Raw genomic sequence first — 25,490 nt, forward strand, 5'->3', positions numbered from 1 at the left:
TTTTAGATCCAGGATGAACTAGAGAAAAATGATATCGTTAAATCAATTTAACAACTATTATTAAAAAGGTAAAGAAATTAGTTATAGGGAAATAATTAAACTCAGAGAATAATTCGAAGTTTAAATTTGAAAGGGTCTTCTAATAACGCCTGGTATAAATAGTGTTAACTCACCGACAGCGGTCCATTTTCGCAATTGTTTAATCAATAATATTTACAACGATTCCCAGTTTTATTTATCTATTTTTATAAACATATCTTGCAGATACTTCACTCATACTTATTAGATTTCGCTTTACTCTTAATGTAGCTGCCATTTATCCAATCAAATATCCAATCATATACTTGACTAATCAGGCGATGTTTAAATACGCCGGGTCAAAACGACTCAGTTACCGCAGGGCTACTTTACAGCTCCCGAATATTACATTACATAATATACTTTAACAATTTCATTTCGACTGATTGTATGAAAGATAAGGATAAGTCGAGGGCGGCATCGGACGGACCCCCCTCGCGCGAACCAACAAAAGCGGGTTTGTTCTCGTGCAGGTAAAACGCGAGGTGTTCAGTCCCATCTCTACGCCCTGCTCCAGGTTCTCCTGTGTCTCGGTTGGACTCCCATTGGCTGGTTCCATCGGACTTTGTCGCACCGGCGGCCAGGAGCGAGGCAGTCGGCGCACAGCATCCAGCAGCAGCGCTACTAGCGGCAGCCGAACGGAAAGACTCCCAGGCAAGTCGTGGCCGGTTACCTGTGTGCCCGCATGCGTGTGGACCATGCGTGTGCCTCGGCTGCGTGGGTGTGCGTCGAGGTAGCCTACCTGGCGGCGTCCAACACGCAGTAAACCGCGCGCTCTTTCGTATCCACGGTCCGGAAAGAAGGGACGTGCGCGCCTTCTCTGATTCTCGACGGGTTTCTCCGCCACGATTTCCACCGGTATATACGGGAAAACCGCGTCGAAACGCTGCGAGAGAAAAAAAATCGGTCCATCGGTTGTGCGACGGTAGGCGAGAGCGAGCGACTCGGCGCTGTTCCGCTCCGAAAATCGTGTGGCCGAGAGCAGCCCGCAGTGCGTTCGGATCAGTGTCGCTAGTGTGGATCCGTGTATGTGTGCTTACGTGGGTGCTCGCGGTTGGATTCGTCGCGATCGAGCAACAACGGCGAGACGGGTCCGGGTGGCGAGCTCGGCGACTCGATGTAGCCGATCCTGGTGTCGCCACGAATGCTTCCGCCAGCGACCGCTGAATCTCCTCAAGATCGGGAATCTCAGCCGGAGATGCGACCGCGGACCATCGGCGCAGAGTAAACGCGTGTTCCGGAAGCGTTCACGGCCGACCTGCACCTGGTGAGCATTTTCCCGGCGTGCGCCGCCGATCCTGGGATGCCGATGCAGCGCGATCCGGATAGACCGATCCGGCACAGCCCAGTCGGCAATCCGCGCGGCCAGCGGGGTCCACGTTTGTTGCATTCCTGCGTTTGGGCATTCGCGATTCCAACATGGCCGCTGGGACTAGCCGTGACCGCTGGGTCCGCGGAAGCCATGTTGGCAGGTGTGCTCGGCTCGAGATAACCAGTTCACGTTCGTGGAACGCACGCGGCTGACAAACGGGAACGGCTTCCATGTATTATTCGGGTTTCGGCTGGGAAACCGTACGCGATAACCGTCTCGATCCATCGATCGATCGGCCTGGGAACGCTACCGCGTTTAATGTATTTTTACAGATCGCGCCGACTTTCGTTCGGATTTCGGATTTCTTTTTGTACTCCCGGGAGTATCGGCCTTGGACTGTTCAGATCTCGATTCAGGTTTACGGGCCTCTATTTGTCCCGGCAGCAGCGTCTCGATGGAACGAGTTTCAGCCGCAGTCCGTTTCGGAGGATCGGATGCAACAACCGATTTCACGACTGTCGCAAATTGTTTCCTGAGTCTCGATCCGGTCCCGTAGATCGGGATGAACGGTCGCGCGTCGGAGAGATCGCGGCGGTGGCACTGGCTCCCGTGAAAGATGCTATTGTTTGGTCCACGAAAACAACAGCCACGGCGGTTAATAAGAGACACGGAGTGGCAAGATGGCGGATCTAGTTAACGTGCGTTACTCTTAACCTTGTCACGTGGACTTTTTAGTATCGACGGAATAATTGGAAGCGACAATGTCTGCGGATGTTATTGTTATTGTTATTGCCGACGGACGGTGTCGGCGAGGCGATCCCGTCGACGGTTTTTAACGGTGAGATAACGCGAAGGATGGTGATTTAGGCCCGTTCGAGTTGCTGCCGTAGTCCTTGAAACGCGTTTCTAAGCCATTTCGCAATCGAAGTACGCGCTGCCAGTTTGCAATAGCGTGAAAGTCATTTTAAAGCTAATAATCCCGCTATGATACAAAATGTCGCAGCCGGCTGTTGAATTCCGTTTGCAAATATTGCAAGCATAGCTGCCGCAACAAACGAGCGGCTTAGCGCGAAGCTTATGTCACCTGCGTAATGGTAATCTGAGAATTATTTTTCGATACTCGTGTTGCTGATACGCGCGCGTTGCGTCACGTAGGTTCGACCCTGTGCACTCGAAGCTATTTTGATTCTGAAACAGAGAAACTCAATCGCTTCGGTACAATTTACAAAAGAGGGACAAATTAAATTCGATGCATTCGTTCGTGTCACACTGAAATTGTTAGTAATTTGACAATAACAAATCGATTTAATAATGTAATGATTATTTCGATTTATGGCATGGCAATCTTAAATGTCCCTATTTCATATTTTTATGAGAAAATTGGATTACGGTTAATTAATTGAATTGATAAAAATTCGTTTCAAATTCAAAATATGAAGAATTGCTTGTATTTTGTTCAAATATTGTTCCGTTAACATTAATATTCGCCACAAGGAAACATGCTTTCAATTCAAAACTAGTCGTACTGATGGAAAAATTGTTAATATTTATTTAGAAAATACAATACGGTTTGTAATTTTAATTGTTTTCTTTTTTTAATTTAAGTATAATTTCACGCCGAATGATTTGGTCTTTGTACTTGTCACATCAGAAACAAACATTTTCATATTTCTCTTATCAACTCCCTAAACGCGACCTATGACAAAAGATGAATTGGTTTTAATTTTTTAAATTTGACTTTTTTCGTTTTTAACAAAATATTTAGAACACAAACTCTACGTTTCCTGCGGTTAGAGTGGAATACAATAAATCGTTCTTCCCTGCACTGCTTGAATGGTTTTAAGCTTGACCATTAAACTACAGAAAGCAATAAAACGAAATTTCAAATGTTTATAGACATAGCATAATTGTCAGTCCGTAATGAACGTTTTTAAATGATTTACATAATCAAGTTCTACATGCTTTTGTAATAACTAGACTGCGGATTTTACGTATTTATTGTAAAAGTGAGTAGTTGGAATTTAAAGTAATATACAAAATAAAAGCATTTTGTGGCGTCGCTGTATTGTTTTTAATCCATTGAGACGATTAACATTCCGTATACTGTGCCGGAGTCGCGTCAAGCAAGAGCGGAGAGGATCTCAAGTATGTATTTGTAGTATATCAGTGTGAGTCAGAAATGACTCCTGCACAGCAAGTCGCACTTCAGTAGTCGGAGGGTTAAAGAATGAAGAATGAAGTTGCTACTTGGTTTCCATTCTTTACAATTAATGCAGACAATTTTTATTTTGTATAAAAATCCGCAATCTGGTAATGACAAGGCGTCGATAAAATCTGTAATATATCTACTGCCGTAAACGATTTATATCGAACAAATGATTCCCGTCATAGAAGTTTATACATTGTTTTATGTACAGTACAACGTAAATGTATTCATATTTTATAAGACTAAACACGTTAAATTGTGCATATAACACTGTGTAAATTACACGTAGAATAACGATTCCCTTCAGTGATAGTAATTCAATGATCTGAATATATTTAGTCTTATATCTGCATTAATTAAACATTTAGATTAAAACATTTTGATTCCGTAATCTTTTAGTGCCTCCTTAAATAAGTTTGAGTGCAGGGACGAAAGTCAGAAGTATTCGTTCGGATTTGAAAACGAAATTTTGTCGCTTATGTTGTCAACATACCAAAGGATGGGATTTGCAAAATGCACTAAAATTGTAATACTATTGCTTGCGTTAGCAGTCGAGGTGCTAAACGCTAACGTCACCTTAGCGACACAAAAGTTGAACGTTTCTTTAAGTATTTACCACGTGTGAATAAGTACGTAAATGGGGAATTCACTTAAACGACTTTCTTATTCACAATTTGAAGAACATACGCTTGAGGAGTACGCTTTTCAACTACAAAACAGTAGCATTACGGCAGTCGATGTTCAGTATTTATATCTTTGGGATTTGCAGCATAATTGCTGTAAACTTTCTTATACAGTAACCAAATTTTTCAAAACAGGATTTTCAAAATATCAATTCAAAATTATAAACAACTTTATGAGCATCTTTTTTTAGTGATCATGATTTTTCGTCTTTAAGTAGTGACACCTAAATTAATATTCAAAGTAAACACCAACATACGTTGATAGCTATTTTAACATTCGAATGACGAAGTCGGGGTCCAATTGAACCCAAACTAGAAAAATTTATATCTAAATGTCAATTTCCTGTCAACCAATTTCAATTTACATAAATTTCGAAAAAGCCTGTAGGAAAACTAACGTGTCCAGAAGGAGTACCCTAACAAATATGTTGAAAAAAATGGGTAAATGAAAAAATAAATTATCGTGAGTATATCTAGTTGCATTTTATCTGAAAGGTCCGTTGTTTGATAGTTAATCTAACTTAAAAATCATTTGGTTTTTATATCGTAAACTTGTACTATAAGCTGTAGAAGAGCATGAGTTGCGCATTGAACGGTACAGTGACGAGCAAATAAATAAGGAAATATACAAATATGTATTTATATCCAGGATGATCCATACAACTTGTGCATCTCGTGCAAGTTCCAAAATATACATTGGGCAACAAATTTTTCAGTACAAAAGTTGCGTGATTTAAGGGGGCACAGTATGAATTATATTATTTTTGCAGATGGAACTGTTTTTGAGATTTGAAGGTCAATTTTCTTTTCTTCTTTTCCATTCCATATTCAATTATTCCATATTTTTATCTATAACCTACATTATTTGATTTAAGAAAAAGAAATTGATCTTCAAAACTCCGCAACAGCTCCACCTGTGACATAAATAAATAAGAGCAAATAATAAAAATAATAAGAAGAAATAAATGGGGACACAGACTTTGAGACTCCTTTTTAAAACAGGCAATTTTATATTGAAAAAATATAATTATATTGTTCTGCTTAAGTCACTGCTTAATAACGTATTCTAGCAAACTAGTTTCTCTAAAATCCAGAAAAATACTAAGTTTGCTTGGCACAATTATGAAAAAGTTATTTCATCCTAAAAAGTGTGCGAAAACTTATTACTCTCGCTCCACACATATAGGATGTCCAAACAAGTCAAGACCAGACTTAGACTACGTGTTACTGAGATCAAGTGGATAAAGAAAAATTCATATTTTATGTCCGAAAATGTTTTATTGAAAAGTTATAAACTTTTGACAATATTTATGATTTATTGTAGCAGTTACAAGAAATGTTCGAAAATTTCTTCCATTACAAGAATGCAGGCTTTTATTCGACGAATTAATGATTGTCGAACTCTTTCAAATATTCTATCTTGCATTGGAAATAATAGTAAACGCATTTTGAATACATTTTCAAAATTAATCTTCTGTTTCTTCTGCATTTTTATAAACCAACACTTCGATCAATTTTGAACGCTTAAATCTTTTCAATGAATCTTTTTTGGATACATGCGTATATGAATACTTTTCATTTATTTGATCTGAACAACACGTAGTATAAGTTTGGTGCTTACTTTTATGGACACCTTGCATATACAGGGTGACAAAAATATAAAATACAGAAACACAAAAACACAAATTATAATTTAATTATCTTCATTTCAAAATGACGTGTGCTCTTCTTGACATAAATATTACATCAACGAGTTTTCGTACGCTAACATTATCTTTCACATTTCTTATTTCTGTTGTCACTTCTCAAGCACTTATTTATGGATATTTTGTTATAAACATCTTAACCTAATTTTTACTTGCAAAACGCACTCCCGAGGTAAATACAGAAAAATACGGGACATCCTGCATATATTTTCTTATTTATATACCCACCGCTGTATATTGCAGCCATCTTGAAAAACAAATTTTCCGTCGAATCTTCGAAATGTGTATAAGAAAGTCCCCTAATATAAGCAAATCCGATAAGATTTGGCAGCTAATCAGTTGAAGAAACGCTTGAATTTGTGCCCTTACGATGGCGCAACCTCTTAACCAGCTACATAGAATTAAGTTACAATATAATGGCTAGTTTATGTTTTATTTCTATTACTGGCATTTATTTGTTTCCATAACTTAACCAGTTAGCTGATTTTGACGGATGTACTCAAGACGTTGCCACTCTTTCATGACGTTTATATTCGTCGATAGCAACTCAACTGGTTAAGGAGGAACGATAAAACGAATCTCCTACCACGAGTTTTGACTTGCGTTGTAGGTGTGATTGGTATGCCGACGGACATCGTGGCGTCGTCGGCCTCGGTCTCGGTGACCGTCTCAGAGGAGACGAGCAGAGGTCGGGACCCGAGCCTTGGATCCTCGTCAAGGTCAGGCTCCTCTTCGGCAGGTGGATCCTCATCGGGGTCCGCGGCGCAGTCGGCCTCCAGGGGATTCGACCCGGCTAGCGCCCTGGCAGCTTATCACCACCATCGGCATGGCCTGGTGGCGGGTCTGGGTCACCCTCATCACCGCGAATCGTCGGCGTTCGTGCCGGTGGTGCCTTCGCGGCTTCACTTGGCACCCTACCCGGGCGACATGCATCCCCACTTGACCGGGCCGCCGCCGTCGTCGTCCGCGACGTCCAGCTCGGACCACGAGGTCGGCGCGGAGCCCTCTGTCGCCAGAAAGTCCTCGTCCAGCTACGAGATCATGGCTATGATGGTAGATAAGAGGAAGGAGCTGGCCGCCAGGCCTCTCCTCCTCCCTCCGCCGCCCCTTCTGGAACCGCCGCCCGGGTACCCGGTGTTCGCAGGACCCTTCCCTGCTGGCTCGGCGCTCTACCCACCCGGTGGGCCCCTGGCCCATCAGCATCTAGACAGAAGGCTGCTCCGAGCGCCCGGCAGAGCGTCCAGACCCAAGAAACAGTTCATCTGTAAGTTCTGCAACAGGCAGTTCACCAAGTCTTACAACCTGCTAATACACGAGAGAACGCACACGGACGAACGGCCATACTCCTGCGACATCTGCGGCAAGGCTTTCAGGAGACAGGATCACCTTCGGGATCATAGGTACTTTCTCGTTTTCTTGTTTCGGTACATCGACGAAGATATTCTGATTTCGCTTGCTATTTCCTGTCCCGCCTTCGACGGACGCTTACGAATCCGTAAATACAAAGATTATGAGATTCTGTACATAAATGAAATGAGTTTCTGAGTAGACTGTGGATTTTTATGTAAAATAAAAATTGTCTCACTTAACTGTAAGATGCAGAAGTTGAATGTTTCTTTCATTCTTTAATTATTTCATTGACCATTAAAATTAATGCAACAGTATTTGATCTACTAATTTTTATCATAAATGCGTGAAATCCACAGTCTAGTTATGATTAAATTAGGTTCATGTCTATTCATGGTTTAATAGAGCGAAAACAGGCTTTGAAAAAATTTCAGTACTTATGTATTATAAATTATTGAATGGAAATTGCGTCGCCTTCGCGCGTCTACCAAAGTGTGTAAAACAGATTTTTGTTCAACTTAATTTGATCTTAGGTCTAATTTTACAGTTAATGTTAAGATAATTGTGTGCACAATTTTGTAGATCTTTCAAGGGCTGTTTACACTCTTTTATGTCGCATGTCAATGCGAAAAAAACAACTGTATTTCGGTAAACCTTGCTTGACGTATGTGCAAAGTTTTATGGTTTTCATACGTGGAACATGCTTTATTGATACTTTACCTAACAGCTTGTTGACCCCTTAACCCCTTGCACTACAACAACAAGTCAGCCAGACACAGGGGGTGGTTAGTTTTCGGGCATAATTAGCTTTATATTGATGGAATAAGATATATTAAATTCTATTGTGTAAGAATAAACAAAATAAAAGAATAAAAAAGATGTCTTATTCGATAAATATGAAGTTATATAAAATCTATATGAAGAAATATAAATAAAACAAATCGAAGGTACGGTAACTGGTCACCCCTTAGATTCAGATTTTCTACCCTATACTCTCTAAATAAACAAATGGTAATTGAATTTCATAACTTAAATTACTGACTTTAAAATAATTGTTAATATACTTACAGGTGTAGTAGTATTTATCGTAAATTGTTCCTATTAAAATTACGAAATATAAATGCTACGTAGAAATTTATTTCTTATCATAATAATTTGGATAAATTGAAAGTGATATAGCAACAACATTAAATCCTTTAAAGGTTTTCAATATTTTGTATTTGATGTGTTAATTTTTATTATAAACGCATGAAATCCATATTTAGAAAATGCACAAAATATAATTATAAAATCGATCGTTGCATGTGTAAAGAGACTGAATAAATAACAAAAGAAAATTGAAACCAGAAATTAAACAATTGGTTGCTAACAATAAGCAGTTACAAATGGTTTTAGAACTTTCAATAATTTATTTGTTATTGCTTCAATCAATAGTTGTGCACATAGAAATAATACCTTCAAATAATCATTAAGAATTCGAAGTAGTTACGCAAGAATAGCTCGTAAAATGGTATAAATACATATGTATATATAATATAAATACTGCCGTCACATAGACAGTTTTGACCCTGGCAAGGCGGACACTTTTCACAACTTCGTCTTGACGCCAAGTTGACGCGAGTTCTAACTGAACATTAAATTCTTACATATTAATATTCTTTTTACATATTTTTAAATATTTTTCTGTGATATGAGCATTAATCCTCTTATTGGAGTTATTATAAATGCTATTAATTAAAATTCGTTGCTAAAGAATTAGTAGTTTAATATTCGTAAACTTATTTCAAATGGGTAGGCACTAATAAACTAAATAAAAATTAATAAACTAAAGAATTCTTTTTACATAAATAATACCACTGCTTGGTGGTTTATATATTCTTCGATAAAAAGAGTTTTCTTTTTATTAAGAACAATTTTTTAGTCGTATTAACATCTATGATCATAAACTGCTTGGCACATTTACAATTACTATAATATATTACATTATACTTATTAATTATAAGTTAATTATAACTTCCTCTTTTGATTAATATTTTCCTGTAACCTCAGTATTTTAGTCATACTATTTTTTTCTTCATATTTTCTCCAAATTTAATTTAAATAATATCAGTCAAAAAGGATATGATTTACATTAATATTTTCATTGCATAGTATACATTTACGTACAGTCTTTTTTAGATTTTAGATGGTAAAATTAAATAACTTATACGTTCCAAAAAGATCCGATTCAGAACCTGTGAAGCAAAAAACTACCTTGTTATTCTAGTTTTCTAAATTGGACTCTTATTTTGTCTCTCAAAAGTCAAAGGTTTGTGGATTTTCTAATAAATTATTCATTAGCGGCTGCAATTTTAATCGTGCAGTCTTCCAAAAATAGACTATTCTGGAATTTCGATACGAAATAAGCGATAAAGCTTCTGTTCAACATAACAGTCATTAAACAACCTGTTCGCGTATGCAGATTTCTGGTAGCCACCGGAATATTATAAACTCCTACTTTATAAAGCGATAACTATGCGGATTTTTATGCAAAATAAAGCGTTCCCTTGTCAATAGTAAGAAACGGTGGTGAGGTAAAAATGTATTTTTTTGCATTGTATAAATATGTATCATTAACTACATTTTTAATGATACCGAAACGAGAACTTAACAAAATATCATATTCGTATATTTCTATATCAGAAATAATGGAAAATAGAAATAAATAATAGCGAAAGTGGTAGCTTCTTAAATCTTGTTGACAGAAATTCTTATATATTTATTTTATCTTTTATCTATCTTATATATATTTTTTCTTATATAATTCCTGCATAGAATTTTTCTGCGGTTAATATTTTATTTTAGCATTCTTTTATCATTGAATTGTTGAACGTTGTTTTCGGATATGTATTGACATCTATCTTCTAGTTAATGTACCTAAATTCATACTTTTTCGTATTTCCTTTTATCATATTTATCATCTTTCAAAATATAGAGTTTTTTCATTCATGAAAGTTTTGTGCTAAAAATAATTTCTGAACTGAAAATATCACGGCGTGCAAGTACTTCAGAAACATAGTGCACAGATTCCACCATCTGCTAAAAATTAAAACTGTTTACCTGCACCGGACAGATTTGCAAATATTGTGATAACAACTTTCTATTTAATCTGTACGTATTCACTTCCTACGCGCATTTATAAATTGTACTCACCACTGATATTTAATATTGAATGTTCAACGCTTAGATGAATTAGCAATGCTTTTGGGTTTCTTTTCTCTTAAAGTTACCAATGTGCACGTGATTACTGATGATGATCCTGCACATATTTAAAATCAAGGAGTTAAACAGTACAATATTAACATATTATAATTTAACATTAGCACTTATATATATGGAAGAAAACGCGATGCAGTACATAAATTCCTCTAAATTTTGGTGTCTAATATAAATATAAACCAATAGATTTATCTGTAATGAAAATGAAATTAAATGCATGACAATTTAATTGAATTTAGTACGTAATATAAAAAATGAAGGTAGTTTAGACCACTAATAAAAATAATTTTTAAATAATACTTTGCGATGAAAAATGCATAAATAAAGCAAATTCTTCTGCTTCTTAAGATTCTCTTTAGAAGCATTTAATTTGATTTCGTGCCTTATAAAAATAATCGATTGTTACAATTTCGCGATGAAAACGGAATAAACGAATATTCTTTTTCTTCCCACAATATGCACTCACTGTGTGTCTACGATTTCCATGTGCATCGTATCCACACTTTAAGATATTTTACACACTTCACTTATTTGTGACTCATTTTTGTTACATCACCAGAAGTGAAACTACAAAACTTGTTTTGAACTGCAACTGCTGCGGATAAAGTTAACATACTGAACTACTATATCGGTAGTCAACCATGCTATCTAACTATTTTTATTAATAATATACGTCTGATCTATGTTTCCAAAGTGATGATGAATAATTAAAACTCAATGTTTTATATTTCTGTTTTCCGTTATTTCTAATGTAGAAATTCGCAAACATAGTTTATAGTTTATAGTTTATAGTATTTTCTTTGACTTTATTTAAAATCTGCAAAATTGTAAGAATTACTTTCAGTTAAGTCATCCTGTATATTTATATATTTCTGTATTAGAAGTAATAGAAAACAAAAATATACAAATATAGTATTTTATTGAGTTTTCGTTTAGATATCAGTGATAATGCAAAAGCTATTTCAAATCTGTAATTACGCACAACACCCTGTAAGGAAACAACTAATGTTTTTGGTAACGGTAGACTAAATGTACTGAATTAAAGAGACACCCTGTAAATTGCAATACGCAACTCGCCTCATTTGAAACAAATATTTATTTTCCGTGGACACAAAATTGTTGTTTCTCTGCTAATTATATTTAATATTAGCGAAAACAATATGTACCTTCTGGTATAACTCTGTCTCCTTACATATCAGGTGTCCCATTTGAAATTCCGTAGACAATTATAGCTTAAACTGTAGTAGATTTAAAAAAATATTTCCGATAAAACTTGCGTTGTTTCATCGTACTTGTGCAGTATATTGTTTATTTATACAAAGCTGTGTCTTTTTATTTAGACGAACGTTTAATCCGTTCCATAGAGAATTGATCTAATATCAATCTTCGAATGTCCTTCAAGGTCATCTATGTGAAAGTAGCATTCTCTTTCCACCAAGATTACCAAACTTAATGCCTTTAGACTTTTCTGTTGCGTGGCCTTGCGAAAGAAGTTTATCACGAGCACTAATCCAGCATACTAGATAACATGAAAGCTTCTACTAATAGAAGAATATCTAAAGATGTCAGTCAATAAATAGAACTTGTAGTTTCTAAGAGGCTACATCTATCATCCAGAAATAGATTTGATCATTGTATCAATGTTGGATGTTCTCTTGAATGTGAAAGACACGAAATGACTTCAAGGACTATTAACAAAGGCAAGTCTTGAATGACAAAGATTAACTTTAAGTGATCTTCAAACACCAAAATGTTAGGTTAACGAAATCCATATAAAAATTCCACATAAAGAAACAAAGGTCATTTTGAAATTTCGAAAGCACTGTCACATGGCGAAGCTTTATGACTGCAAACCTTTCCCCTCCCTTCGGGTCAAGGTTAGTTTTACGGTAATACCTGAACTCCTGCACCATTTTCGGACTGCAGCTTACTCAGCAGTCGAGGATGAGTACAGATATATCTCCGTTCTGACTGGCTAACGATTCACTGCTGACGCGATAAATGCGCTGCGCATTGGTTTTGCGATAAAGTGGTGGGCATACAAACGCTTGCTTAACCCATTTGCATCCTCAAGAGGAATGATCCACGCTCGATTATTGTCAATTATTCTGAATTAGTGAACTGTTTTTAAAGTCAGCTGCTAAATTGATAAGAAGACTGCGGATTTTTTGTATTTGTGGCAAAAATGGATAGATCAAATACAAAATATTATAAACATTTAAAAAATTCAGGAATAATATTGCTTTATTTTGAACCCAATCAAACAATTGAAGAAATAAAGAAATGTCTTTGTAGTGTCTGCATATAATTCAGGCAGACTATTTTTATTTTACATAAAAATCCATAGTCCGTTAATGAGTTATTTATAGGAAAGAATCAATTAAGTGAATTGTAAATTAACATTTAGGTATGTTTCACGCACTCTCTCTCTCTCTCTCTCTCTCTCTCTCTCTCTCTTTCTCTCTTTCTCTTTCACTCGCTCACTTAATTTCCCGTTTTGCTTAAAAGAAACACAGACAATACCTATTTACAAATGAAATAAAAATAAAAAATAATATAAATAAATATATAATAAAAATATATGTAAATAAAAAATATAGGTCTACGATAAAAACATAATCTCGAAATAACTTTGGAAACGCCCACTGGAAAAAAATTAGTAATGCTATTTGACTTCCCATTCAAAATGTGTCAGCTTGTTTTTTTTATAAATCACGTGCCGAAGAGATTTTTTGCAATCTCTACTCAAGTGCAACATTCTATACAGTGGCATATCATATACGTTTTCAGACCTAAAACATATTTCTATCCAGGTCTTATTGCTCTCTCCGTTCTCCATAGAAATCCGCATTTCCATAAATCATCATCGATTACTAAAAATTTTCGCCGCAAAACACAACAATTTATACATTCTCGTCATTCCACTGTTTCGATGTTCTAGGTACATCCATAGTAAAGAGAAGCCGTTCAAATGCGGCGAGTGCGGCAAGGGCTTCTGCCAGAGCCGCACCCTCGCCGTGCACAAGATCCTGCATATGGAGGAGTCCCCGCACAAGTGTCCAGTCTGCGCCCGTAGTTTCAACCAGCGCAGCAACTTGAAAACCCACCTCCTCACTCACACGGACCACAAGCCGTACGAGTGCACCTCTTGCGGCAAGGTGTTCCGTAGAAACTGCGATCTCAGGAGGCACGCGTTGACCCACGCCGTAGGGGACGTGCCGCCGGAGGCCTTAGAGGAAGCCCTCAGGGACGACGACAGTCCCGAGGAGGACTGTCCAGAGACAGGATCGTCAGCGTCTGGATCCGGGTCGACGTCGGGGTCCGCGAACGCTTCCTTGCCATCAGCATCGTCGACATCTTACCCTTCTCAAGGGTCCTCGGGGCCGCCACAACAACCCCCGTCAGCGTCCTCGTCCAATCTCCCCCAGAGACCTCAGCTTCAAATCAGAAGAGACCTGTTGCCCACAACGAAACCGTCAACGGTGACGAGCGGTGGGATCGGCGGCCACTCCGTAGCCCAGAATCCGCCGCCGGCCCATCCGCCCCCGCCGCCGCTGATTTTGACCTCGTACAGACGAAGAATCGGGTCACCGGGTCCGTCCAGGGTGCTTTTAGAGCTGCAAGAGCGCGAGAGGGAAAGAGAACGGGAGATAGAGCAATCCAGAGAAAGGGAACGCGACAGGGAACGCGAGGAAGAGGTCTCGCGTCCGCCCAGAGCACCCACCCCGCAACCGCTACCCCCTCCCAGACCAGCTCCTGCTAGACAAGGATTCACCATAGCCGACATTATGCGTCGGTAAAGGGGGTGAAGAGCAAAGAACATCGATGAAGAATACCAAATGATCGTCTGCTGTGAAATTGGGCTCGGTGGGACTTGTCTTAGGGACGAAACGTGTCATGGACATCATTTGGGTCACTGTAGTGATGGTTTTGACAATGACTATTTTTGGATCGTATAGAGCAATGCTGTCCACGGGGGACATCCGTTGTCCCCACTACCGCGCTTGCGACAGAAAATCAACACAGGTACAATAATGTGTCCCAACCCTGCTCACTTTTAAATCGCAGCTTGATCCATTGACAAGCGTCGATTTAAACATTTTATTTGCTCTAATTGCCTAAGGATTCACTGTCAAGGCGGAATCCATTATCGATTGAGTGCATAATAAAATGGTGAGAATGTATGCGTCAGCTTAGGGAGTAAGAAAAGCGCACTGGAGCGGGTACCATTACTGCATTTGCTGTCATGCTACAGTAGTGCACACTAAGACCTGTTTTACACGAAGATACCTGCATCGCGATGTGTTCATGTGGCACATCGTTCGTCACCAGAAAAGTATCACGGTACTAGATTGCCCTCTAAATGCTTCCATTGAATTACAGGTACCGGTCGCGGCATTCATCAAGCGTGCATCTCGATACAATTATCATCGTGTTGAAACAGGTCTTAAGCAAACGCTGTGACTTATTTTACAAATTCGCCTAAACAAAAAAGTGGGGATACTGGCGAGATAGAAGTGGACGTTTCAATGAGCAAAATAGTGTACACCAATGTGTGCACTACTGTATTCAGAGCTGGTGAGAAGGGTCCTTAAAGGATGCGGATATAATTCGGTTTAACGTCCCTCCTGGTCTCACATGCACTTTCAATATTGCCTTACCTGAGCGTAGGCTTATACGGTCACATCTACGGACGAAATCGTACGACTAAGAAAGTGAAGAAGGTGCGGAATGAAATGCGTATTTCACTAGGTAAAATAGAGCACCTCGATCGACAATCCACAAGAATAGACGTTAGTCAAGAACAGTCGCTACGAAAGAAGTCGGTAGTGTAAATTGGTGCATAGATCTTACGACTATGTTAATAGGCTCTGCCAAACAGTCAGCCAGGAGCATGAATTGTACGGTCAGGCGGAGCCGTCGACAGTTGCCCGCAAAAAATCCCGGAAATCTGCTCGTCATCTCTGAATAAGTAAATAGCATTGTCTTCTTCAGCGAAAGGATGCTTGGATGGGAAAGACGGAGCGTGGGGGCCCAACCGTGGACAGCACTGGTGTAAAGCTGCGTGATAGAGAGCCTGATCTCAGACCTGGGAAAATATTTGAAATGAAAATGAGAAATTTGAAATAATCCATTTCGAATCATTAATTACCTTATTGTTATTTAAAAATGAAAATAGCGATTCATTTGAAGTAATAGCAATTTCAAATCATTAATTATTTACGGAAATAGTCCTCAGATATATGAAAGAAAATAATGCTGAAATATGACAAGAGAAAACAGATATTATTCTTCAGAAAAATGTATAATTTAACATAGAAAATCAGATTGGTATTTCGATCTCGCATAAATGTTAATAAAGCTGTCAGTGCAAAGCAGATACTGATATTTAAAATCGGACTCAATTTCTAAGAAAAATTTCATAACAATCTCAAATCATTATTATAAGTAATAATGAATCGAAATAATATGTTATTTAACCCTCTTAATGCCGAAGAACAATATATCGTTGTTGGCTACTCTTGGAAAAATATTGTTTTTTTAATGTTTTTACTAAATAACAATTTTATTTCTTATTTCCCCTTTCCATTTGAATTTGGTAATTATCAAGTTTTACAAAATTCTTGCAGTTTTTTTCCGAAATTTTATCAAACCATGTCAAATGAGATTTGTACATTTTGCTCGAGTACAAACAACTCTATTGGTCGGCACTGAGAGGGTTAAGATAATATATCAAATAATGGGACTTGAAATATTTCGAAATAATATTTCGAATAATGTCATTTCAATTGTTAACCAGGTCTGAACCTGATCACTCGGGAGTATTTACTCATAGACAGAGGGAATTATTCGAATAGTGTAAATCCACGGTTCTATCTTTGATGGTGCAATTAGAGATTACGTTGATCGAGAATAAGAAAATTTTATTAATTAGTACGGAGTATATACGAACTATAAGCAGAACCACAAAATTGTTGTAGTTTTTATATTTTTATACTGTGCTTGTACATTTCAACAAGATGCTTGTCTATTAAAGAAGGAATTATAGAGTTGCTTCTTAAATAATTCACCCACCTATCTGGTTGTAAAGTATGTGTTTTTAAGTGATTTATTTAAGGTTTAAAATTTGTGATTGTATTAGAGTATAATGATGAGATATTCCTGAGATCCTGGAGATGTTTGCCGAATGACTGCGTTTCACGCAAAGCAAATGCTTTTATTTTGCTATTGATCCACCGACTAAGTATCGCATATTTTTATTTTTGCCGATTGTTACTTGTTCGATCGCACACACATGTAATTTTTAGTTTAAATTGTTCAATTTAGTTTAATTTACAGTTTCGACTGTATTTTTGCAAAATTTTCTTCGTTTCGAGCTCGATTTACTTTTAGCTGTCCAAAAATTAATTTATTCTCCTTTTGGTACGAAATTAACGAGGCAATTGTTTCTCATAAAATTATTTACTTTATATATGAAACTGTATTGCCATAAACAGATTTCTGTTGCTTAACGCTAATATCAAAAAATGCAACTGAAATCGATGAACTCGATTATACGAACCATAATTATTTACGAACAACGTTCAATTATGACAATCGTACTGCCGAACCCACACATGGATTTACATTGTTCAAATTTTCAATGTCTCGTTGTACGACTGATTGATCGGAGAGTATTATGTAATAAGAAACATCACGGCGTGGTAGAAATATTACTACTGAAGTTAAATAACAAAATGTCACAGCGAGTGATTACAGATAGATATTGTAAAAATGATATTTTTAATACTATTGCAATTTCATCGAAAAGGAAACTGACATTGACAATAATAACGGCATCAGCTGTATTCTTGTAAAATGGTAATAATGCCAACCTATACAATTTTGAAGCTCTTCTGTGTAAAGATTAACATTTTTATTTTTTATTTTATAATTCTGCAAGAAAGTTTCTTTTACGTAAGAACACTTCATAGAAATGAGCATAGAGTAATTGTTACCTGTTAACGGATACTATTTTATTTTTGTTTCTTGCTGCTCATAAATTTTGTTGTTTACGAACGAGTCGACATACAGATTCTAAAACGACTATTCGTTCGCGTTTCGTTATTAAATAATTTCCCACAATATTTTTACTGTCTCGTGATGTACTTCTATTCGTATTAGTAATTGATGATTTTGTGCGCAACGTCCATGGAAAAAAAAGACGTGGAGAGCATGGAGAAGCAGGTTGGAAGAGTACAATATAGATAGTTGAAAACATCGACAATGATGAAAATGTATTAGTGCCTTAAGATGATATTTTTGTATATATAAAACAAGTGTTGAAATTCATTTGATATCGGAACATTGAATTTCCATATAGATCGCCGCCACTGTGGCCATATCTTTTTTCCATGTCGGTTTTCCACAGTTCGGAAAATCGCGAAATGTGTATTTTTAAAACTTCGATTACACTCGATTGTTCCAGTGATAACAAGAGAACGCGTAAGAAACGATTTATCTCACTATAGTCGGTCGAACGAGGCGAGAGCGTAGATATGGCAGGCTGCTGGCGAGTAGACGCGTGAGTAAGGCAGGGCCGGCACACAATTTCAAATACCCCGAGGCCTAAAGAGATAAGATGCTACTTTACCGAGTAAGAAGTTACTTATTCTCAATATGGTGCGAAATTAATTTGCTGGCAATTTAAATATATTAGAATAAAAATTCGAGGGTTAAATTCTTCCTCGGTTCGCTTGTGAAGGCCCTCTGTAAAGGACCACTATGATTTCGCCCCTGAGCAGCGGCCATTCAACTGCCGCCGCAGCATGAACTCTCTGTTTGCTTCCACTTTCTCGTCTCGTTCGACGGACGATTAGAAACGACGGAAATGTACGAAATTATAATCTAGTAACAAAAATAATTTCGTTGACGATTATATATAGTAAGAAGAGATTCGTACCACTATTAAATTTACATAATTAGGTCGGACGATAATTCAGTGAAATATAAAACGTATTCTCCGTTTTTGAAGAGACGAACACTAGAACTACTGTAAACTGAGAAATACTTGTTTGTTCACCACGATTTTTCTAATACTCAAAAACATCTGATTTTTAAAGGATCTAATTGTGACACATTGCACAAGTATGGATCTGTAATTAACAAAAACCCACTTGTAATCGATTTCATTTAAAAAAGCTATGTCTAATCTTTCCAGTATTGAATAAAATAAAAAAATATGACAAAAGAGATATCTACTTTTTACACTAGTTTTATAGGATTTTGTATTATATTTGTATCATAGTAATGCTACTCAGATTTTATTACTCATATTGCTTATGTTATATTCATATTATAAATCATAAAAAGATCATGATAAATTAAATTCATAAAAATCACGATAAGCTACATGAAAGGATTAATTACTATAGCAAATTTTTCATAAGAGAAAGATATTTGTGTTATGACACTAATAAGTATTTATTCATTTTCCATATAAGCAATTTTATCCTTTTTTCTTATGGTTCCCGTAGTTCTGCTGTTAAAGATGACCGAGCATGTTGTACAGCGACGACCTATTCTAAAAGCTAAATAATGGGCTCAAATTGAAAATTTTCAATTACGGATCGGTCCTAATAATGCACAGAAAATATCATTTCATGAATAATGTATGTTATATGTAATCTGGCCATCATATATTTTATTGTTTCATTTTACGCAATATTTAAAAATGTAAAATTCCACGAGGTACGAAACTCTTTTTTTTCACATTTATACCATAGCAATGTCAACTGTAAATCGTTTTACACAAAACCGATTGTTAGACTGAAAATGTTACGGATTCATGGTAAATACGATTAGTTGCCACGTAAAATAATGCACAGATTGCAAGTATTGAAGAGTATTATTGAATAAGTTTATTCAAATCATTAACTAATTTCTAATTTCTATTCCGCCTGAGAATCCACGAAGAGCTGGGTGATATTTATTGAGAAAATATTTGAAATACTCTTTTGAATAACAGATTCTCCACAATTTAAATAAAATAGTAGTTCAAATAGCAAATAGAATTTCAGTAAATAATGTATTTTATTTCGATAATGAAGCATGAAATGAGTATTTGATTTTGAAAATTTATAATATATATAAGATAAAATATAAGAACAAATGTAGAGGAAATATAAATAGTAAAATAAAATGATTTTATTTGTTGAAATCAGTTAAATAAATAAAATATTTCGTACTATGGGACCAATATTTTTAATGTTTTTCAAATCAAATATTATTTGAAAAATTTCTCAGAACGAATCAAATATTTTGTTTTGTAAAAGTAGGCACTTTTGAACAGATAAAATATTTTATTTTCAAAAATGCATGCATCATCTAAAATAAAATATTTATTTACTATTTGCCATTTGAAATACCATTTTATCCAGCTCTGGATCCACATTTTACTGATTATAAAAATTGACGAACAAATTCTTATTATCATACTGCTGATGTTCACGCGTTTACAGCGTATTTTACGTTACGATATTCTCATCAACGAAAAAACATTGCAATTACTATGGGCATCCGTGATCAATATGTAGCCCTCATGACAATAATTATGAATAGACTGCGGATTTGATACATTCGGTACAACAACAATTAAATGCAAAACAGTAAAGACGCCTCAGACATTTTAAAATATCATTGAATTATTTTCCAGTTATTAAAACGATTAAGAAACGAAGCATATATCTGTACAGTTCTTGTATCTTGTAATTAACGTAACAGTTTTTATTTTGCATTAAAATCCGATAAAAACTCAACGAAGCGAAAGTGAAAAAACGAGACACAAAGAGAGATTTCGAGAATAATACAATTTTTCATGCATTTCCAGAAATGGAGTCACAGAAAATATGCATTAATGCTCGTGACGAGAAGAAATTCACGATGACACGGAGGGTTCCTAATAGAAAATCGAATTTTGAGGAGCTCCGCGTCACAGAAGGGGCGCGTCGAATAAAAATAGGAGGAGAGGAAGGTCCTCGGGTCGTTTTCTTTGTCCGGAATGTGTCTAGAAAGGAGCAACGCGGATTCCGTGGCCGGTGGAGCAACCTGCACTGCCACTGCAACATTTGACAGGTGCAACGGGGTGTTGGCGCTACTCGGTTTCGATGTTACCTGCTCCGTTCTAAAAATATTCCCCGACCCTAGACGAGCAACCCTCTTTTTTCTCTCCTTCTATTCTCCGACCAGACAATCATTACGGATCCTTTTGTGACCCACGAGCCGCCTTTTAACCGCAACGCTGATCCCCTCGGTTTTACTACCGGCTCCAAAACCCGTATCCCCTCGAACCGATTTCGAGAAGAGTGGGGACGCGAGATAGAGGACTGTGGAATTCGTTCGATTCGCCCCTTCTACGACGTCTCGCTACCATACGAACCCTCCCACGAGTGGCATCGTGAGTTTCGAAGGGTGATCCCAGAATATTTCGGTGAAACCCTTAAATACAGGTTGTTCATTTTATCATGAGCACGCGTAATAAATTGCATGATTTCATAAAACAATTATAAAGGTAGGGTAATATTTTCTTTCATGGTCGTTTCAAGTCGAATTTTAGAAGTCTTATAAACGTGTTTGATAGTGTTCGATGTCATCTAATAGTCATGATATCGATGAGTTCGTTTTTATGATTTACGATACTGTATTAACACGTTGGCGTGTATCACACGTGTCTGCTTTGTGAGGCGGCGTATATTTGCTTATATTTTACCAATTAGGTTTATGTTATTTTATTTTAACGTTATAAACAGATATTCAATAGTAAATTCAATATTATAAATATAACATAATTATTTAATTTTCTTAAATTTCGGACGTGGCCTCAGAGAAAATCGTAAATATCGACGTCGGTATCAATGTGTTAATGAAAATATATCTCGCATTTAAAAAATTGACAATGAACGTGATGGTTTGACTTAATATGACCTTGAAGAAAGTTGCCCTATCTTTATATTCGTTTTATGAAATCGTGCTATTTTTCACCTACACATTTTCTACCAACGTCAAAAGTAAGAGAGATGTTACGTGTGCTCAAGATAAAATAAACACCTCTGATAATTTTTAGGCGCGACTTCAGATAATTTAATAGAGGCAAAGATAAACCATCTGCGTGACATCACATGCGGCCAAGATGTATAAACTATTTTAATATAATGCATAAATACTAGTCATGCAGTTTCAAAATACAGGGTGTAACAAAATTATTGATACTCCGGGAAATGAGGAGCTCCTGAGACCATTTCAAATAACCTTTTCCTTTGCTAGAATTTTTGCAAGAGATAAATAAATAGGTACTACATTCCTTTCTTTTTAAAATAATAAGTATTCTTTATAAGTTTATATTTTGGTCATTAAATTGTATCTTTTGCGATGTTAAATATCACTCATTATTTTTTCATCATTGTTTGCATCCGATGTTGAGATTTCGACAATGTAAAAGCACGTATATACAAGTGTTTGGAGAAAAATGATTTATTGACAATTTATTGACATTACGCTTAAATTATAGATTTACAGACGCTATCGATCGGCCATGTCAGCCATTTTAAAATCATCTTGTGTTGAATGCGATGTCACGTGTGGCCTATTTACCGTGAAGTAGAACCTCGCTCGTTGCACGAAACAAGAATCGAAAATTGATCAGTAATACTATATAAAAAGTTTTCGCAAAAATATTAAAAGTTTTATTTTTCACAAAAAGGTCCGTCGTGGAGGTGTAACATTGACAATTTTTGTTTTACGTAAAATCCGCAGTCTATTGATCATAATTATCTTGCGAGAGTTACGTATCCCTGGCAGAGAATATATATTGGTATGTTTGACGCGGAAAATATTTTCCTTATAAAATACGAAAACTACCTTAAAATACCCTATCCATAGACACAAATACAATAATAAAGTTATTATACAAGAAATATTAACTCTCATACACTGCTTAGGCGAAATGTTTCGAAATTTTCTAGTTTGTCCAATTTGGCAGTTTGTTTATAACCATTGGATAACGAACCATTCTAATAATTACATTGTAACGATTATAAAACATTTATTTTGAACGTAGGACCATTTACAGCATTATTTATTAATTTATTTAAAGATATTGTTGGAAATATTTTTTTATATACATTAGTCCTTCTATTTTTTTCTAATGAAATAACTAATTCAAATCAATCGCCAAAAATTGAGCGTTGAATGACGATTTTGATGAATCGAGTGGAAATAAATCCGATTATTATCATACAAAGATTAAATTGAAATGTTACAAATAAAACATAATTGTTTGAAGTGAGATGTAAAATAATTACACATAAAAACTACAATATAATCGTTTGTGCAAGTATTTTTAAGGAGTGTATGAGGGTTAATATAAAAATGAATGTTTTATTTTTTTATGAAGTACAGGAAATACGGCAGTGATTAATGTTTTTTTAGCCATCTTTATTACCGTTGCCATTGTTTACAGTATTAAAAAAAATTCTAATGTTTTGCAGGCCACTTAAATTGTTTTACAACTTGCACATATCGGTTGTCCATTATATTGTGTTTCATTTAAAAAACAAAGGCAGTTATCATTTCAGTAATATTTTTTCATATATGAGTTTATAGATATGATTTTTCATTGACAATTTTCAGTAATAATAAACGAAGGATTTTGGAAAATGTTACTTTTTGATAATAAACAGGGATCATATATTTTTTTCAACGACAACACACATTCTTCTTTATATTTCTCAAACAATACAATTTTCGCTTTACACTCCAAATTAAATTTGGTAATTTGTTTACACTTTCACATTTCAGAGAAATATTTCTCACAATACTTGTATATATTTAAATATAAAAAAAAAGAAGACTCGAATAGTGTAATTATCAGACTGCTGATCTTTACAGAAATTCTTATTTTTATTAATTCATTTATAAAACTTTAAAAAGGAGAAAGATTTCTTACTTTAATTGGAAAATTTCTTATATTAGGCACACAGTGATAACATAATTAATTTCTTTTTAATTTATAAATTTCATAACTGCTTGGTGTAAATGAAAGCAATATAAATTTATTATACGTTTTATATTTTTAAATTACGAATTTTATTCTTCATACAAAATTTATTTATTATCGAATGATTCTTTCCCTCGCATAATACAGAGTTCTAAAATACTTTTATAAACTGTTGCACTGTAAATGAAACATAGTTTTTTAACGTATTGCTACGAAATATAATTTCCTTTATATCTTTTGTTTCTATTGATGGACAACAGATAAACATTTTTTTATGGATATGCATCGAAATCAAAACAGAATACTAAAAATAATTTTTCTGTTAAAGAGAATATATGATGCCAGTTTATTATAAAAAATTTGTATGTGATCTATTAATATACAATACGATTATTTCATATATGATGGCTTAATAATAATGCACTTTTGTTTCTTAAATTTATGGATCACCTGGTACATGTAAGACTATTTTCCACGCTTAATCTGTCTTCAAATTAATTCTCACGAATTTTATGGAATATTTTCTGCCGGGGTCGATATTATTGAAATTTACGTTTTTATGTAATACGATTTGTATTATATTTTGTTACTGGATATTAGAGATTGAGTTTATTCGAACGTTAAATTTATTCGCAATTTAATAATGTCTTTCGCGCATACAGCTACTTTAATAATAATAATCTCTTACTTATGTTACGGCTTCGGATGTAGTCGGATTTCATTCTCATTTTGCAGCGTCTCGAGGATGTTCTCTTACAATTAGGTGATTTTCTGAACAGGGTTTTCAGTTCTTTCATGGTCACCCTTTGACAGAAACGATTTGATATGACGTAACTTATATTTATTAACAACACAGTGATGTATTCGTACCCTCGGATAAACAGATGCGAATTAAATTATTGAACTCGTGTTCTCCTATTAACAGGTTGATCAGGGACCAATCAACGAAACAGTGTCGATCGGTGAAAAGCGGAGGAACGCCTCGTTCACTTCAAGTTCGCGATACCCATGGATCAGAGTTCGTTTCTTGGCTTCGTCCGTTCGGGAACGAACGAAGAAATCTTACCGACAATCGATTTAAGTGCTGTCACAATTTTTGTAATTTTTATTAACCGGTATACATACGTTACTGCAGGAATGAAATTCCCCGTGTGTATGTTTATATGCGTCCGCATGTGCGTGCGAAAGAGCGACGAAGCGGGAGAAGAGAATTAAAATTATTTTGTACTATTTTTAAACGTATCTAATGTATAGTTGATATACGAAAATGTACAATATACTATGTACAATGAGTACTGTCCGCCGGATGAACTGAGAATTCGCGGACAACTTAAGCGTCCTGTTATTTTCTACGTTATCAATTTACGTCTCGCACGAGCATCTATATTTTTAGATATATACGAGAGTTAAGCAAGTTTGTAAATTATATTAAGAAAAATAGAATAAAATATACAAAAAATATTAACGAATATCAGTTTCTGAAAATCTTCCTACGGAATTCAATGACACCCTAACCGAGATGAACATTTTCAATCCGAAAATCATCGTTCGTTTATTATGTATGTTTATTAGCTATTGCGCATTCACTATACAAATTTTCTTATAAAACAAATTACTGATTTCTACAATTTCGATGAGTTTTTAATAAATGTTAACTGGGAAAATGCGATTAAAAAAACATGGAGATTCGGTGTTTAATAGGATGGTCCTTAGATTCCAATTTTCTAGTTTTACTAGTTTGTGAAAGCGATCGGACAAGAAGAAAATTAAAATTTCAAAATAGCAAAGATTTAATTTCACGATCATTACGTTATCATTTTATTATCTGAAATGTAGAAAACAAGAGTAAAAACATAGAACACGTAAT

General features: G+C 35.6%; 1 protein-coding gene across 5 annotated transcripts; it reads left to right on the forward strand.

Moving 5' to 3' along the window:
• The first annotated feature begins 611 nt into the window (after positions 1 to 611).
• Positions 612 to 25,119, forward strand: LOC144478745 (uncharacterized). 5 transcript variants are annotated; one of them, XR_013495402.1, is made up of 4 exons: positions 2,108 to 2,228; positions 6,596 to 7,385; positions 13,532 to 14,616; positions 24,549 to 25,117. XR_013495402.1 is itself a non-coding variant. In XM_078196944.1 (4 exons), exons 2-4 carry the CDS (start codon positions 4,705 to 4,707, stop codon positions 14,388 to 14,390), a joined length of 1,665 nt encoding a protein of 554 aa, XP_078053070.1. In that variant the 5' UTR covers positions 2,204 to 2,228; positions 4,661 to 4,704; the 3' UTR covers positions 14,391 to 25,119. The 5 variants fall into 5 exon arrangements, 4 of the variants coding, with proteins under 4 accessions (XP_078053071.1, XP_078053072.1, XP_078053069.1 ...); XM_078196944.1 differs by adding an exon at positions 4,661 to 4,720 and having other exon boundaries at positions 2,204 to 2,228; positions 13,532 to 25,119; XM_078196945.1 differs by lacking the exon at positions 2,108 to 2,228 and adding an exon at positions 612 to 1,345 and having other exon boundaries at positions 13,532 to 25,119.
• Positions 25,120 to 25,490: the final 371 nt, after the last annotated feature.

Source organism: Augochlora pura, chromosome 3 (assembly GCF_028453695.1).
Source record: "Augochlora pura isolate Apur16 chromosome 3, APUR_v2.2.1, whole genome shotgun sequence".
Lineage (NCBI taxonomy): Eukaryota > Metazoa > Arthropoda > Insecta > Hymenoptera > Halictidae > Augochlora > Augochlora pura.